We start from the raw sequence: 14221 nt of genomic DNA, 5'->3' as shown, positions 1-14221 counted from the left end.
TGCAGGATGTTTTAGTATGGCTTAATTCTGAGCAGGAACGTTACAGAAGTTGCTCACGTCTGTTTTCCTGTTGGAAGACCTGCATGAAATACTCGTGCCTCAACTACTTCACTTCAATCACTTTCTCCTAGTGTAAATACCGCCCCCCCCCCCCGCCTTCTAGAGACCAAGGAACAAAACCTGAAAGATTTTTTTAAGCCCTTCCAGCCCTGGGGGTGTGTATGCACTCGCGGGTTCATTTTCAAATGATTCATACATTCACGTTCCTGGATTTTAAGGACAGAAAACAAGCATGATGATTTTGTAGCATGTCTTGCAGAACACAGGCTATAGGCTATCGTTCAGTTGATTCTGCAAATGTTTTTTTTTTAAATAAACTTCTCTGTCAAATGCTAGTAGTTTTAGGTCCAAGTTAAAATAGGTCCTCGTTAAAAATAATACATTCCATACTATTGAGCTGTACGCTACATGCATTTTAAAGAGGAGGTAGTCTGAAGGCTTCAAAACAAAGAGAGTGTCTCGAAGTTAAGTAGATAAGAAGATTTTTTTTTCCAACCCCAAGTTAATTAGCTAGTACGTCAAGCCTCATAGATGTCTTCCTACCTTTCAAGGGCTGCAGAATCCCCAGTAAATGTACTTAAACTTCCTAGCGAGGGCTAGTGAGATGAATGCAGAGATTAGGGTGAGCATTACCGTGCCTTCTCAGTGCATCCCAGCTGCAGTTCATCCTACTATTGATAATGATGCTTGGAGTTACTGAGGTGGTTTCTGAAGCTCACATATGGGGTCCTTTCCCCAAGGATGAGGAATAATAGTGGCACTCAGGTGGTGCGGGGAGGGTAAGAACAGATTTGCAGTTATCTTTGCCTGGTGCGTGGTGACTTTTTGGTTTCACTAATTTAATCAATGGAGAGGTACATTCAGGACAAGGGCTGTAATTCTCTGATTCAGTTTTTGTTTTGTGTTAACAAATGGGGAGAGTGGGAGGGAGAGAGGAGTGGGGGAGGAGAGGAAAGCACAGGTGAAAGGAAAAATGTCTGGGCTTGCTGGAGCCCAGCCGTGGCAGAATGCTGGGGCAGTATGAAAGGTTTTGTGGCCAAACTCTGCAATTTCTGTAATACCACAGTTTAGCATACTATACGCTGCACTGAAATGCCTGGGACTTTGTTTTTGAACTTCTTCCTTTCTACTGTTACATTTAACTTGCAGCATCTTGAATTACTTAGCCACACCAGATAGAAAGTTACAGCTTCTTTAGCTCTATGCACCACACTGAGCTGTTGCTGCTAAAAACTGCCCATGTGAGTGTGAAAATGCTTTCTGGCCCTTTCCTGGATATTTTCCATCATAAGTAAGTCTTTAAGGTACCATTCTGAGCGAGTTTATTATCCTGAAAAGCTTTTTTTTAATTATTATTAAATTAGAAAAAGGAAACGCCTTACACACCTTTCTTAAGTAATCTTTGTGGAGCTCATTCCGTCAACAGTTTGCTGCCACGTGATGTGTTTAATCTGCTCATGCTAACACTACAGGAGTGAAAAACAGGACAAAAGACACCTTCTGTCACTGCAGTTTGAAAAAAATTCATAAATGTGAAACCCCAACAAAGCCAACAACCCCAACTCAAAAAGAAAAAAAAAATGGTGTTCTGCACCAGCTTCAGAAAGCCAGGCATGCATTCCTGCATATTACTTCCTATTTTCCATGGCTATGTGATCCTTGGTCTCCCAGGCTGATATAGCAATCAAGGGGCAGATGTCCAATTATGGTGTGCATACCTGTCCATGAGGAATTGTATGGAACCCTCATACTCATTTATCACTTCATTTTTACATGCTGAAGTAGTTTTGAGATACACTGATAGAAGCAGTTTCGAAGGTTGCTAAATACCATGTTCACTGCATGCTTGGTTTCATGCAGTTCCTGGGCACTGTGGGGTTGGTGCAGAGAGATGGGTATTTTGAAGCACAACCAAGCACAGGTAGAAATTCTGTATGAAGAGCTGTGGTTGAGGTTATGCCTATGTAAGGGCCGTATCTGCTCTACCCTTTGGACATCAAGATGGGTAATCATTGATACCTGAAATGGAGCTAAGAGCTTTCCATCCAGCAGCTCCTGTCTTGCAGTCATGTCTGAGGGTGGCTGCATTTGCTGCTGTCAGAACAGCAAACAAAACATGCTTCAGGCATAAAGCATGCGGTAATTCACAAGGAGAACTTATTCCCTGGGGCATCATACTAACTTCTAATACCCTTCTGGGGTCTGAACACCTTGTGTTCCCTCTAGCAGTGGTAGCTGAGGGCATTCATCATCTCACAAACTCCCGGGCATTAACATTTAACCATCCTATAATTTGGTTTTTAAGTGAAAGCAGGGAGATTAATAAACTTAATCTAGCAGTCACACGGATTTGAGGACAGCTGACCTCTGCCCTCTGGAGACCCAGGCTCATTTAAGAATCTGCATCTGAGAGAGCCCCGACAGTTGTAATGTTGAAGCGAGTCTTGTCCCCCACGGGCTGCAGCATATCACCCTCTATGTCTGCAGCAGGAACAGTGGTGACAAGGAATTTGTTTCTTTTATTTATGTCTCCTGCCTCTAAAAGGGTCAGTGTTAGCAAACAGCCCCCTCCTGCAAACTAGCTGGCTAGAGCTGCTTTCCTGGGGAAAACCATAGAAAAACTAAAATCTTGGTCAAAAAATAGTCAATTTTCCAATTTGTTTGTAGGTAGGAAAGAAAAAGAAATCCAACTGAAATTAAAAAAAGGAAGCTGGAATGTTACATATTTGTTTTGGGGGACAGGTTTGCAAGTTTTGGTATTATCCCATAAAATCCTGAAATCAGCAAAGCCTTTCATGTTGAAGCATTCAGACAGCAGAAATGCTGCAGAGCATTACGTGTGGATTTTTTTGCACATTTCATGGTGTACAATTCTTCAGGAAAATTTGGATAGGAGTAGTTTGTCGATGCTGTTAATAGATACGTTTCATGCAAAAGTGTGCAATGTGATGAGCAGCCTTGGCAGGAACCATATACAGCCTGATTGTATTGTAATACTGTTTGATACAGCAGTATGTTTGATCAGTTACAAGTGATGAGTATCATATCACATCAAACAATTTAATACAGTCTCATTGTATGGAATTATGGCTGCTGTCAATCAGCCTGTGTCCTATTCCTTACAGATCTGTCTTTGGGAGATGGAGTACAATGGTAGCTACATACACATTAATAAATAAAGTGCTGCTGAAATTCCATACAGACCTGTTGAGATTTTTGTTTCTCTTTCATGGCCTTTTTATATTTTTTTTTAATTATTATTATTATTTTGTTCCCCTGTCTTCTTTTTCAGTGCTGCATGGAGATGAGTTCACCTGGTCAATAGGACTGCCAAGTGTGGGGCAAGTGTGCTTCAAAGAGTGCTTGGAAAACATCTAGCAAAGATATACGAAAGTTGTGAATTTTGTTTTTGCCAATAGCAGCCTAAGTGTAAATCCACTGAACTTGTATTCGGCTGAAGCTTCACAGGGTCTCTTTTCTTGGCTTCCTCAGAGAAAGGAGAGGCTATATATTAAAAATGCATATGTTTTGTCTTACTGTTTGGCACACCTCACTTGATAGCCCCCTATTTTGGTTTGGAGATGGCAGTCTTTGAACTTAAGTCTCTTCCTCAGGACTGATTTATTCAAGGTGCTGGAGGGGAAGCCTATGTCAGATGAAAGATACATACGTAAATAACAGTAGAGGTGGGGTTTAAGGCATTATCCATTTTACTATCAGTTTCAGACATACGCTGCTCTGATGCTGGCTTGCCTTGCAAAAGCTTGAAGTGACTAACACAGCATATGATTTTTAATGAAGTCATACTTTGCTGCCTACAAGTATGGGGTCATGCTACATTTGTATGGAAGCAGTGATTTCAGTAATGTTGCTTATTGTGGTCAAAGAGGGCAGAAGATTGCCTCTTTGCATTGTGTGGCCCTGGGGTTTTGGAGCCTGCTCAGACAAATTGATTACATTGCAGCAGGCCACACATTCAGAGAACAGAGGTGTCATGCTGAAAAGCCAAATTTCAGCAGCTGATTAATCAATGTAATGACTGTAAGTTTTTCCACCTTTTGCTATGGTCTCAGCCTGCAAATCTAAGTAACATTGGTGCTTGAATGGGAAAACTCAGAAGAAATTTTTGTAGATGCTAAAGGAAGTAGTTTCTGACTTCATAAATGACACATTTCCTTCCACATAGCAGATTATCCCTAGGGATTAAAACAAAGCAATGTTAACGATAAGGACAGAAATAAGGATATCTGCATTTAAGAAATATTTCTAGTTGACTTTGAGGTGGAGACTGAATTTGAGCTCACCTCTCATTTGGGGGGGTACAGCCTGGCTTTCCATCATGGATTTACCAGCTTTCTGAAAATGGCATTGACCTGTCACAACAAAGAATTTAGAGCAATCAGGGCTGTGGAGCTAGTCTGGAGGAAGCTTAGCATTTATGTAACTCAGAACAACCTGAACTCAGAGGCATCCTTATAAAGCGAATAAAGACACAGCTTGCTCCTGTGATATCATCTACCTGATAATTCCTGAGCACTGCTCAGCCAGGTATTTTCTCTGCTTTGTAATCCAAACAAGATAGACAAGACCCCATATGCTCCTTTTTCCATATGGGAATAGGTTGTCCTGTTACCCATGTAATTCTGGAATCTTACAATTTTTATGGTCTATAAAATGGCCACAATTATACCCTGCTCTTGCAAGTGAATCTCGTTAATTCGAGCCAAAGAGCGCTATGGTGTCTGAAAGTGGGTCTTTTACAGTGCAATGTAGTGTAAAGATCGCAAGTATAAAATAATATTTGTAAGTGTCCTTATAGCAAAATTATTTTTCTTCAGACCTGGCTTGTTACATAGCTGCTTAATGATACTCTGGAATCACCCAGCACCTGAAGTGTCCTACCCCCATTTATCGGATGTCTGGCATTAATTGGCAATAGTTCCATCTGAGACTGTGATCCAGTGAAATCCTGTAGGCCACACAGGTCTGGATAGTATTTAGATCAGAAAACTCATCCAAGCAAGAGGAGCATTGGTTTGCCACTAATCCACAGGAGAGCAGTACCACCACAAGGTTATGTGTAGATTATAAGGCCAAGAAAGGACTATTTGGATCATCTGGTGTCACGTGTATAACATAAGCCATATGACTTGCCTCAATTAATTCCTATTTGAACCAGAAAACCTCATCCTCTACCGGTCTAAAAATTGCCAGCTACGCAGAAGCTGTATTAGATACAGTGCTTTCTATTTTCTCGCAAACAAGGAACCAAAAGTGACGTTTATCTCTTGTGATTATTAGATACTTGTTGCTAGGGCAAGGATGTCAGTCACAGCACTGAGACCGAGGTTCCCTAAATATCAATACCCTTTGCCTGGGTTTCCCTCATGGTCCTATCTCAATCTGGCATTCTTCATTTTGGCAGTTTTCTGGTGTTGCTATTGCAAAGGGCAGCTCTTCAGAAGATGCCACAGTGATTTTGTGCACAGAATGATGATCGATTGATAAACTGTGGTCCCTTCACTAATTTGATAGGATCCACCCAAGATAAACAGAAATGACATAAAATTATATTGATGCCTATAGTTAAAAGGCTTTGAATTGCTGTGTATTTTAGGGGTCTGAAAAAAAAAAAAAGAATACAATAAAATTAATGACATTGGTGTAGGCTGTGAAACTATTGCTGCTCTCTGGGATGAAAGGCACCATGTGAGATACGTTGCTGATTTCTTATCTTCAGAAAAATAGTTCTTAGAGAGTATAGGGACAGACTGATTTGTGCCTGCTTTAGGGGCAGCTTTTTCATGGGTTGGTAGCATGAAGCTAGGTTTAGAGAGTGAGTGGATGCCATTCCCCCACTATATGTGAACATAATGAGCACAGGATTAGCATTGTTGAATGAAAATGTCAGATTTTAATTGTAAGGAAAAACGTAAAAAAAAAAAAATCCTGTAGAACATGAACAGCATTTCTTTCAGGCATTCACCCTCTTTTGTACAATGCATACATCTCCCTCTTCGAGCTGTACAGCCTGTGAAATCTGGGAGAGGAATATAATTTCTTAAACAGGAAAATATGCTTTTTACCTAATGAGATAGCCACATCTCCCCCACCATGATAATAAAGAAAAACCTCCTCAAAGCAATAAAATTCAGCCTCTCTCTTTTCTTGAGGGGTGCAGAGTGCAAAATTGTTAGTGACTCCATAGTGGAGAATGAGCCATGGGGCAACAGGATGTCACTCTCCTTCCTCCCAGGGGGTCCAGAGCATCCTGCACTCAAGTGGCCTGACTCCATTGTGAAGTGAGGGATCCCCAGCCATGGTCCCCTCAGCCCAAGGACAATGTTGTAGTGACAAAGCCATCCCCTGCTAGTAGGGTGCTCACAGGGTAGATTACTTTGTCCTAATATTGCACGAACCCCCTGCGCGTGTGCAGCTGACATCCAACAGGAGATCTTCAAACATCACCAAAAGGATGATCATAAAGGTCTTTTCCAACAGAAATGATTCTACATAATTATGTGTCTCTCCCTTCCTACCCCCCTGCCTCTGGTGCAGAACTCCCAATGAGTTAAAAGTATAAGAGCTGCACAGAAAGAGGTCAGATAATAAATGATATCTAAAACCTAGTCCCAGATTTTCTGTTTCAAACATGCTGCACAACTAACACTATGACACTTTGGCAATATGATGGAGAAAAATCCTGTGCCAGCTGACTGATGAGCACCCGTCTTTTTTAATTAATTGGGTTGAAAAAATGTCTTGTGTCAGTTTGAATGTAGGGGCTCTTTCAGCTGTGTTTTTCTGGATATTTATATAGATGTATCTAACTGCAGATTTGAAAGCCCAGCATGAGGCCTCATAAATGATAAAAATAGGTGTATACTAGAATTATACATACACAGACGTGCACATATTGGATGAATTGATACTTAAAACATATACATGCATATATAATGTTCTGCTCTCTGTTCTGAAATATATTTATAATTAGATTATATATATATTTCTATTATTCACAGCTCTCTGTGTGTGTATGTATTATAAAGTCTCTGTAGTTGGTGTTTTGCTTTTTTTTTTCTTTTAGTATGCTTTTTAGTTTTTAGCAGAGTGATATATATAATTTCTCTTTAAATTAAATGAAATTATTTGTCTACCTTCCCTTAATGGAATCAGTTTTGATATACTCTTTGTTCATGCTGTTACAGGCTTCAGTCTAAGGGCTCTTTGTATTAACTTTTTTAAGTTACATTACAAAGAGGTTTTAAGATTTCCCAACAGGCTTTTATTTAACCAGGGCTTTTGATCTCAAACCTGCTGGGGCCTAGTGAAATCCTTACCAATTCTCCAGTAACTCCTCACTATTGGAATTTGAAAAGACCCACCTGAAGGATTTAACTCGCTGTATGGCTTCAGCCATCCTTTAGATGCTTCTATTCATGCAGACAGCAAGGGGGTCGAGGGCACCCTTTGTGATCCTCCAAGTAGCCTAAGGTGCCCTTTGCATAAGTTGTACTCCTGAGGAAATAAAAATCAGGAGGACACAAACCTATATACCTTATTTCCTGCTATCTTTACTTAAAGGAGGAGCACAGGGGGTCTGCTTAACATCCTTTGCTACCTAAATACCTTTTGGACATGGGAACTCAATAAAGGAACTTTCATTGCATCCATTACCCTACTGTGGTGCATAGCAAATTAGATTTAAAAGGGTACTTTTTCCCTTACAGCTATTTCTATCATTTTCTTTAAAATTTCAATTTAGTGTCTAGTGACAGAATATTCTGTAATGTACATCAGAACTATATAACACCAATTATACTAACTGTGAATGTTATTTCAAAAGAATTAGTTATATTAAGTTATAGATAAACCATTAGGGGAAAAAAAGGCCAGGTTAGAAAAAAAAAGGAGCTATGTGATAACGTTTTAAAGGAGCAACATGACATGAATGCTCTTTTCATTTTTTAATCCTTTCATTTTGCATAACCCACACTGAAATTTAACTACTCGCTTGGTCTACATTATTTAGGCAGGGGAATGGCATGTCACTGTGTTAGCTTACAGGCACAAATCATGGTGTAAAACCTACGCGTGAGTCTTTAGGTTGTGAGGAAACATAATTTCCTCTGTTTTGGTGAAATGGGATGGCACAAATTCATGAAAAGTCTTTTGGCAGACACTGATGACCAGTACATAGGAAAAAAAAAAAAAAAGGAAAAAATTCCGACAGACCAAGCTTAAAAGAATATAATAACTAAGCACATTCTTGTCACAGGTTTGGTTGCCTTTTTTTTTTTTTTCTTACAACTGTAACATACATGATATGGCTATTACCTGCATTTTGTGTTAATTTTCTTAGATTTACAACAGAATGCATTAGAATCTAAATTTGCTTCTCTTTTCCTTGACTCTTATTTGTTTATTTGTTAATTGGTTTGTGGGTTTCAGGTTTTTTGAGTTTTCAAGATGTTAAATGTTTGGGCTACCTTTTATGCATTTGATCTTAGCATGTATTGTACTGAAAATGTTTTTGTATAGATGAGTAAAACAAAAATGTTTTGTTTTATTCTTTTTTTTTTTCTTTCTTAGAACTGGATTAAGACTTTTGCTGGAACTCTGCAAGGTTTGGTTATTTCAATTTGTAGGGATTGTTGGCAAATCGTTTATGCTTGTTTGACGCCCTGTGGGATCAAACTGCCATGAATTTTGAATTATCTAAAAACTGTGTCGTTTACTTCAACTAAAACCACCTTCCACTTGAAAAACATAAATGAGCTCAGCTGAAACCTAGCTGAGGTCTTTTTCTTTCTTTTTATTTGGGTTTTTTTTGTTTTTTTTTTTTTCATGCTTGGGATTTGCCTCAGCTCCAGCTAGAGCTGGAGCAACGCTATGACGGTCCCCTGCCTTCAGAAGAAGAGCTGCTGTCACACTGGGGCTGCTCCCTCAGAATGACATTGCCGCTAGCCAAATGCCAAATTGCTGAGGAGAGGACAGTCATGACTGTCCATCATGTATCAGAAAATGATGGGTCCTTGAGCAGACCCTGCAATATGCCTTGCCTGGTATTGCAGCTTGTAACAAGCTCACTAGGGGTGAGTTTTGCTTTTCTGGGGTCTTCATATGCTGATCTAGAATTCAGTAACTTCATAAAACCCATAGGACTCCAAAGCAAGACTCTCTTAACTTGCAAACGCAGCTCCAAGTGAAGTTACAGTAGGAGCTTTCACTTTTTCCCTACCAGCCAAGTGAAATAAGAAGCAGATGTTCACATGCATTGTCTCTGGGGAAATGGATGATATTATTTCAACAGATTGATATCTGTTGAGACTAGGTTAAACCCCAAAATGTGCTGGGCTAGTCCTGTTTTCTAGATCCTCTGAAAGGGATTATCAAGTATATTTGTGGATTCAAGCTTACTGACAAACCTGGAAGCCTCTGAGCTGGGGCTTCAGTTTGGACTTTTCCATGTTAAGAAGATGCAAATTATGATCAATTGGCTTATATATTTGTGGCATTGATGTGAGACTTTAATATGAGTCCATCTTTACAAAACAGTGAAAAATAAAAGTAAATCTGGGGGGAAAGGGGATTTTGACTGGTGAGGCTTAACAATACATTTGAACGCATGTCCACATGCACTCACAGGAAAACACCTCGGTCCAAGACCTTTATTCTTAAAGAAATTCCTGAGAAATTTCCTAGGCAATAGCATCTTTGCCCACTTCAGACAGGGGAAGCTGTGCTTCTCAGGTGCATCTTTTCACTGCCTCGTACTCATGGTTCTGTGTCTTGGAGGGTTGTAGAAAGCCCTAATTTCCATGTGGATGCTGATGGATGCCTTTGTTGAGGTAGTAGCACCGGATTCTGCCCGGATGTCTGAATAGCCATCAAGAAACCAGAACATCCCAAGTTTTATTCTACCGATTCCCCCTGTGACCTTTAGTAAGTAACTTAACCTGTTGTCCTCAGGATCTCCAGTAAAATGGGAGACCTTAATACTTATCTGGTGGGATAACAGTGCTTAATACTTACCTAATTGGATGACAATACTTACCTACATACCTCACAGGGGTGTTGTGAGGATTAATTAGCTAATGTTTGTAAAGTGCTTTGGAGATGGAAAGCGGTATATAGTAGTGCTAAGCACTATTACTTCATGCAAGCACCAAGACCTTAAAATGGCTAAGGATGAAATTAGAGTTTTTATATGTTTTAAAATAAGCCAAATTTCAGACATCCGGATGCTGGAATTATTTTTAGACAGAGATTTCTAAGAAAGTTGGGAAACAGAAGGATGTAATTATATGACCTGAAACCTTTTTTTGTTTCTTTTAGTTGACCAACTAAACTTAATCTTAGGTAGGTGTTGTTTGATGAATTGTAAAAACTGCTTGTTGGACTTAAAAGATATATCACTGTTTACTCTTGCTGATCAAACAATAGTTCTTGAAATAAATATCTCTGTTACAATTTGGACAAACAACTATATTAAATAAGCCAGAGAAAGTATTTATTTCTGTGTTCTTTCTCTCTGTATTTCTTTCTCTAAGCAGATTTTTTTTTAATCGGCATAATTCTGCTCTTGTTTCTATTAGAGTAACTGAAAGGTAACACCACTGTAGTAAATGGAATTATAACGCAAAAGCATTATGTGAGAGCAAAATTATATTTATATGTGGTCTGAAATGGAACTTGACACTTGGATTTAAAGAAAAACCAAATGAACCATTCCTAGAAATATATATAAATACAACTTTAACAAAACTTTTCAAGCTCTTTTGAATTCTGTTTGTTTCATGGCAACTCCTAAACATATTTTGCAAAAGAAGGTCTGGTATAGCATAGACCATATTTTTCCTTTCACAGGAGAAAACTTTGCAAGATTTTTGCCTTTAAATATTTTATTTGGTTCCTAATGTGGACTTTTGGTCCAAGAAAGCAACTTTATAGTTATCAAAGCACCCATTTGTATTTTTTGCAAGAGCATTTCTTCTGATCTTTTACTCTCCAATGTTAGAGAGAATTCCCACAAATTCCTAAAATCCGTTAAAATACAGAGCAGAGTGCTTACATTGGTATGTTGTACATGGGCTGTCCCTGTTAAAAAGGCTGTGCATTTTCATTCTGTATATGCAAAAGAAATTTGATATACTGCTGGGCTATGCACCAGGATTTGGTTGGCTCTAGGACCAATTATTACATTTCTGCATCAGGAAAACGTAAGAATGGATAACACTTGAAATAAAACCTACCCCAAAGCCTTTCTTATGGATATCAGGTTATTTGAAAATGTAATAGAGACCATTCGCCATAATCAAGGGTAAGTCAAGGAAAATGGCATCAAAGAGCTCAAAGCAGCCAAGAGGAAAACTTGACCCAACCCCAAATGTGTTGTCTGTGTCCCAGCTGCCAGAACAACCAAGGAGACTTCAGGGGAAGCCAGCCAGGAAGTAAGGTGCTATTGTTGGAAAGGATATCTTCCAGATTAGCTGGCATTTGGCCCTTCAGCGGCAGTGAGAGCCCAGCATGGGCCCATGGGTGTTGAATCCAGTTTTGGACCACAGAAAAAGGATGAAGTATGACTGATACTGTCACCAGCAAGCTTGTCAAGCTAATGCTTATAATATATGCAGATGAGCATAATAGCTATGTAGTGCTTTGCAGTTGGCTGTTCCTGAGGAGGAGGTGGGGGGACAAGGGGACTAAGTGTTCAGGAAGAATTATCTGTATCTAGGCAGCAGAATTTGCAGACTTGACTTAGAAGCTGGTTAATTTGGTTGAAGTACAGTACTTTGTTAACCCCTTGGTGCCTGTTGCTAACATTTCCCAGAACAGGAACTGCTGCCAAAATGGAGAGGATTGCCATAGCTAGTGCCTGGAGCTCATAAGGTGAAACTCCAGACAGAGAGGAAAGGGTGGGGAAAGAAAGGGATGCAATTTGACACTGAGGAATCAGACACTGGAAGAAAAGTCAAAATCTGAATTTCCATCCCTGCTCTCAGTGACCTTGGGCAAATCATATGACCTCAGTGTGGTATGGGATAAAAGCTCATTTCTACTGCACTTTAGGAATTACTGGAGATAGTGTAGCACCCAAATGCCACCTCAATGGAGACAGACACAGATATGCAGAGCATTTCCCATCAAAGAGAAAGACTACCTATTGCGTCACGTGATGGGAAAACACTTTTCCCCTTTTCTCTGCTCTTGCTGCCTCTGGGAGACCTAAAGAAGATGTAGCAACAGATAGCTTTGTACACCTGGATTTAATATTCACCCTCCTGCTTTACACAAATCAGCTCCATCTGATGGTGCAGAGTATATTTCCAGTGCATTCACTGGTTTGGCAGCAGTCCTTAAAAAAGATGGTCTAGGTAGAATGCTACTTTCTGAGCAGACTATGCTTGCTGCACCAGTGAGGAATCATGTGTAGTTCGGCCCAGTAACACCTGAAATTACTTCAGTAATATGCACCAGAAATTGAATGCCAGAGCTTTTGGTACTACTCTAACAAGCATTTAATAATTAGCAACTGCTGTTAAAAAAGAAAAAAGAAATGGTCATACAAAAAAGAAAGTGCTATTGAACAGGATAGCTTTGAGGTGATATCTGACACAAGGCAGCTGGTCACTGAGACTGCCTCTGGCCATGGAAGAGATACAGGCACATCTGGGCTATGTTTCATCCTATGCTGAAAAAGTTCAGTGATCCCTTCCTCACCTTTGGCCAAGCATTTACAGTCTTCCCTTCAAGCTGTACTGATGCTGTATGGTGCCACCTGGGGAAGCTGACCCTGGGAAAATGGTTCTTAAGATGGTCACTGGGGGTGTCAGCTTGAGCCTAGAGAAAGGACATAGGATGTGGGATGAGGGATGTTGGAAAGGGTGGAAGCATAACAGGCCCAGAGAGGTTCAGGTAAGACACTAAGGGAACATCCTAAGAAGATATCTTGCTTACTGGTTTTAATCATTGCTGATGCTGTAGGTGGTTGGATAGAAATAATTAAAGAATGGGCTGCAGAAGGAAGATGAAAAGTCTGTCTTAAATTAAGCATTTGTTTGGAGGTGGTCCAAATTGAGTGAAGCACACTGTGCAGGATGGTGAAATCCGTGGCACACCTGAGCCCTCTTGTTTTGGCCTCAGCCTTACCCATCAGATCAGGCATCATTGCAAAGAAAGCTATTTGTGCTCTGCTCTGCTGTGTGGATTTCTTCAGCCCTGAATGGGATTGTACAGAGAATCAAAGTGAAGTGTCCTCTTTAGGTCCTCAAGAAATAGAGCTTTCTGTTGGTTAACCATTACTTTGCATTTTCCCTTTCTTACAAAACAACTAAGGTTAAACATTAAGCGCCTGCAGTGAAGGACACCTGTATTTGCTGGTCCCATTATGCTGCTATACTGAAAAGGCTTTACAGCTGTCTAAATTAGCATAATTAAATCCACATCAATTAAAAAACCTCCATCATCTCTTTCCACTTCACATGCAGATAGTAGCATTTGTCTAAGGTGCTAAGTGACAAAGGAACTTTTTAACAGTGGAAGCCCTGTCTGAAAGGAAGAGTAATACGGTTTGTACATTGGCCCATGGTTCACCTTAGCACTAGTGGAAGTGATTAGTGGCCGCTGCTCTGCCTAAAGAGGTAAGGCTGCATTTAGCATTACAATTATGCCAGTACCCAGAGCTATGCATTAGAGATGTGCATTTTACAACGTGCTCTTGCTTCTATTGCTCCTTTATACTCCATTAATGGGGGTAAACAAAGCCTGGCATGATCTGGCCAATTTCCCTCACCCTGCTTTCTTCCCTTTTTTTTTTTTTTTTTTTTCCTGTTGTTTTGTTTTAGGGTTTTGTGTTGTTCTGTGTGGGGAAGCCCCAGTGACCCCAGGATAGCAGCAAGGCTGCGCTGTGTGATGCTAGCGAAGAGAATTCCTCCAGATGAAAACTGACATGGGGTTCAGGGGTTAATTTCTGGAACAGACGCATTTGCATACAAATGAAAAATGATGGAATTTCTGTTCTCCTAAATTTTCAATGTCATCAGCATCAAACAGCAGTCAGTGCTCCCTTGCTGTTTGAAGAATATTCATTACTTCAGAAGAAGGGGCACCTTGTTTGGTATTAATCTCCTCTTCAGGTCAATGACTTAATTTGCTAAAC

General features: G+C 40.0%; 1 protein-coding gene across 3 annotated transcripts in view; it reads left to right on the top strand.

The window, feature by feature from the left end:
- The window catches only part of GTDC1 (glycosyltransferase like domain containing 1), a 311499-nt gene that overhangs the window by 185886 nt on the left and 111392 nt on the right, over positions 1-14221 (top strand). Inside the window, exon 7 of one of the 3 annotated variants that reach the window (XM_057400258.1) lies at positions 8928-10543. The exons of 1 other annotated variant lie outside the window; for it this stretch is intronic. In XM_057400258.1, coding sequence (XP_057256241.1) covers positions 8928-9269 — 342 coding nt within the window. In that variant the 3' untranslated portion in view covers positions 9270-10543. Of the gene's footprint in view, positions 1-8652; positions 8838-8927; positions 10544-14221 lie in introns of those variants that run through there. One more of the 3 variants, XM_057400252.1, reaches the window with a different exon arrangement.

This window comes from Pezoporus wallicus, unplaced genomic scaffold (assembly GCF_028554395.1).
Source record: "Pezoporus wallicus isolate ANWC-B61680 ecotype Strahan unplaced genomic scaffold, APGP_CSIRO_Pwel_v1 contig_6807, whole genome shotgun sequence".
Taxonomy (NCBI): domain Eukaryota; kingdom Metazoa; phylum Chordata; class Aves; order Psittaciformes; family Psittacidae; genus Pezoporus; species Pezoporus wallicus.
The sequence above is the reverse complement of the archived record's forward strand: the minus strand, read 5'-3'. Positions and strand labels throughout refer to the sequence as shown.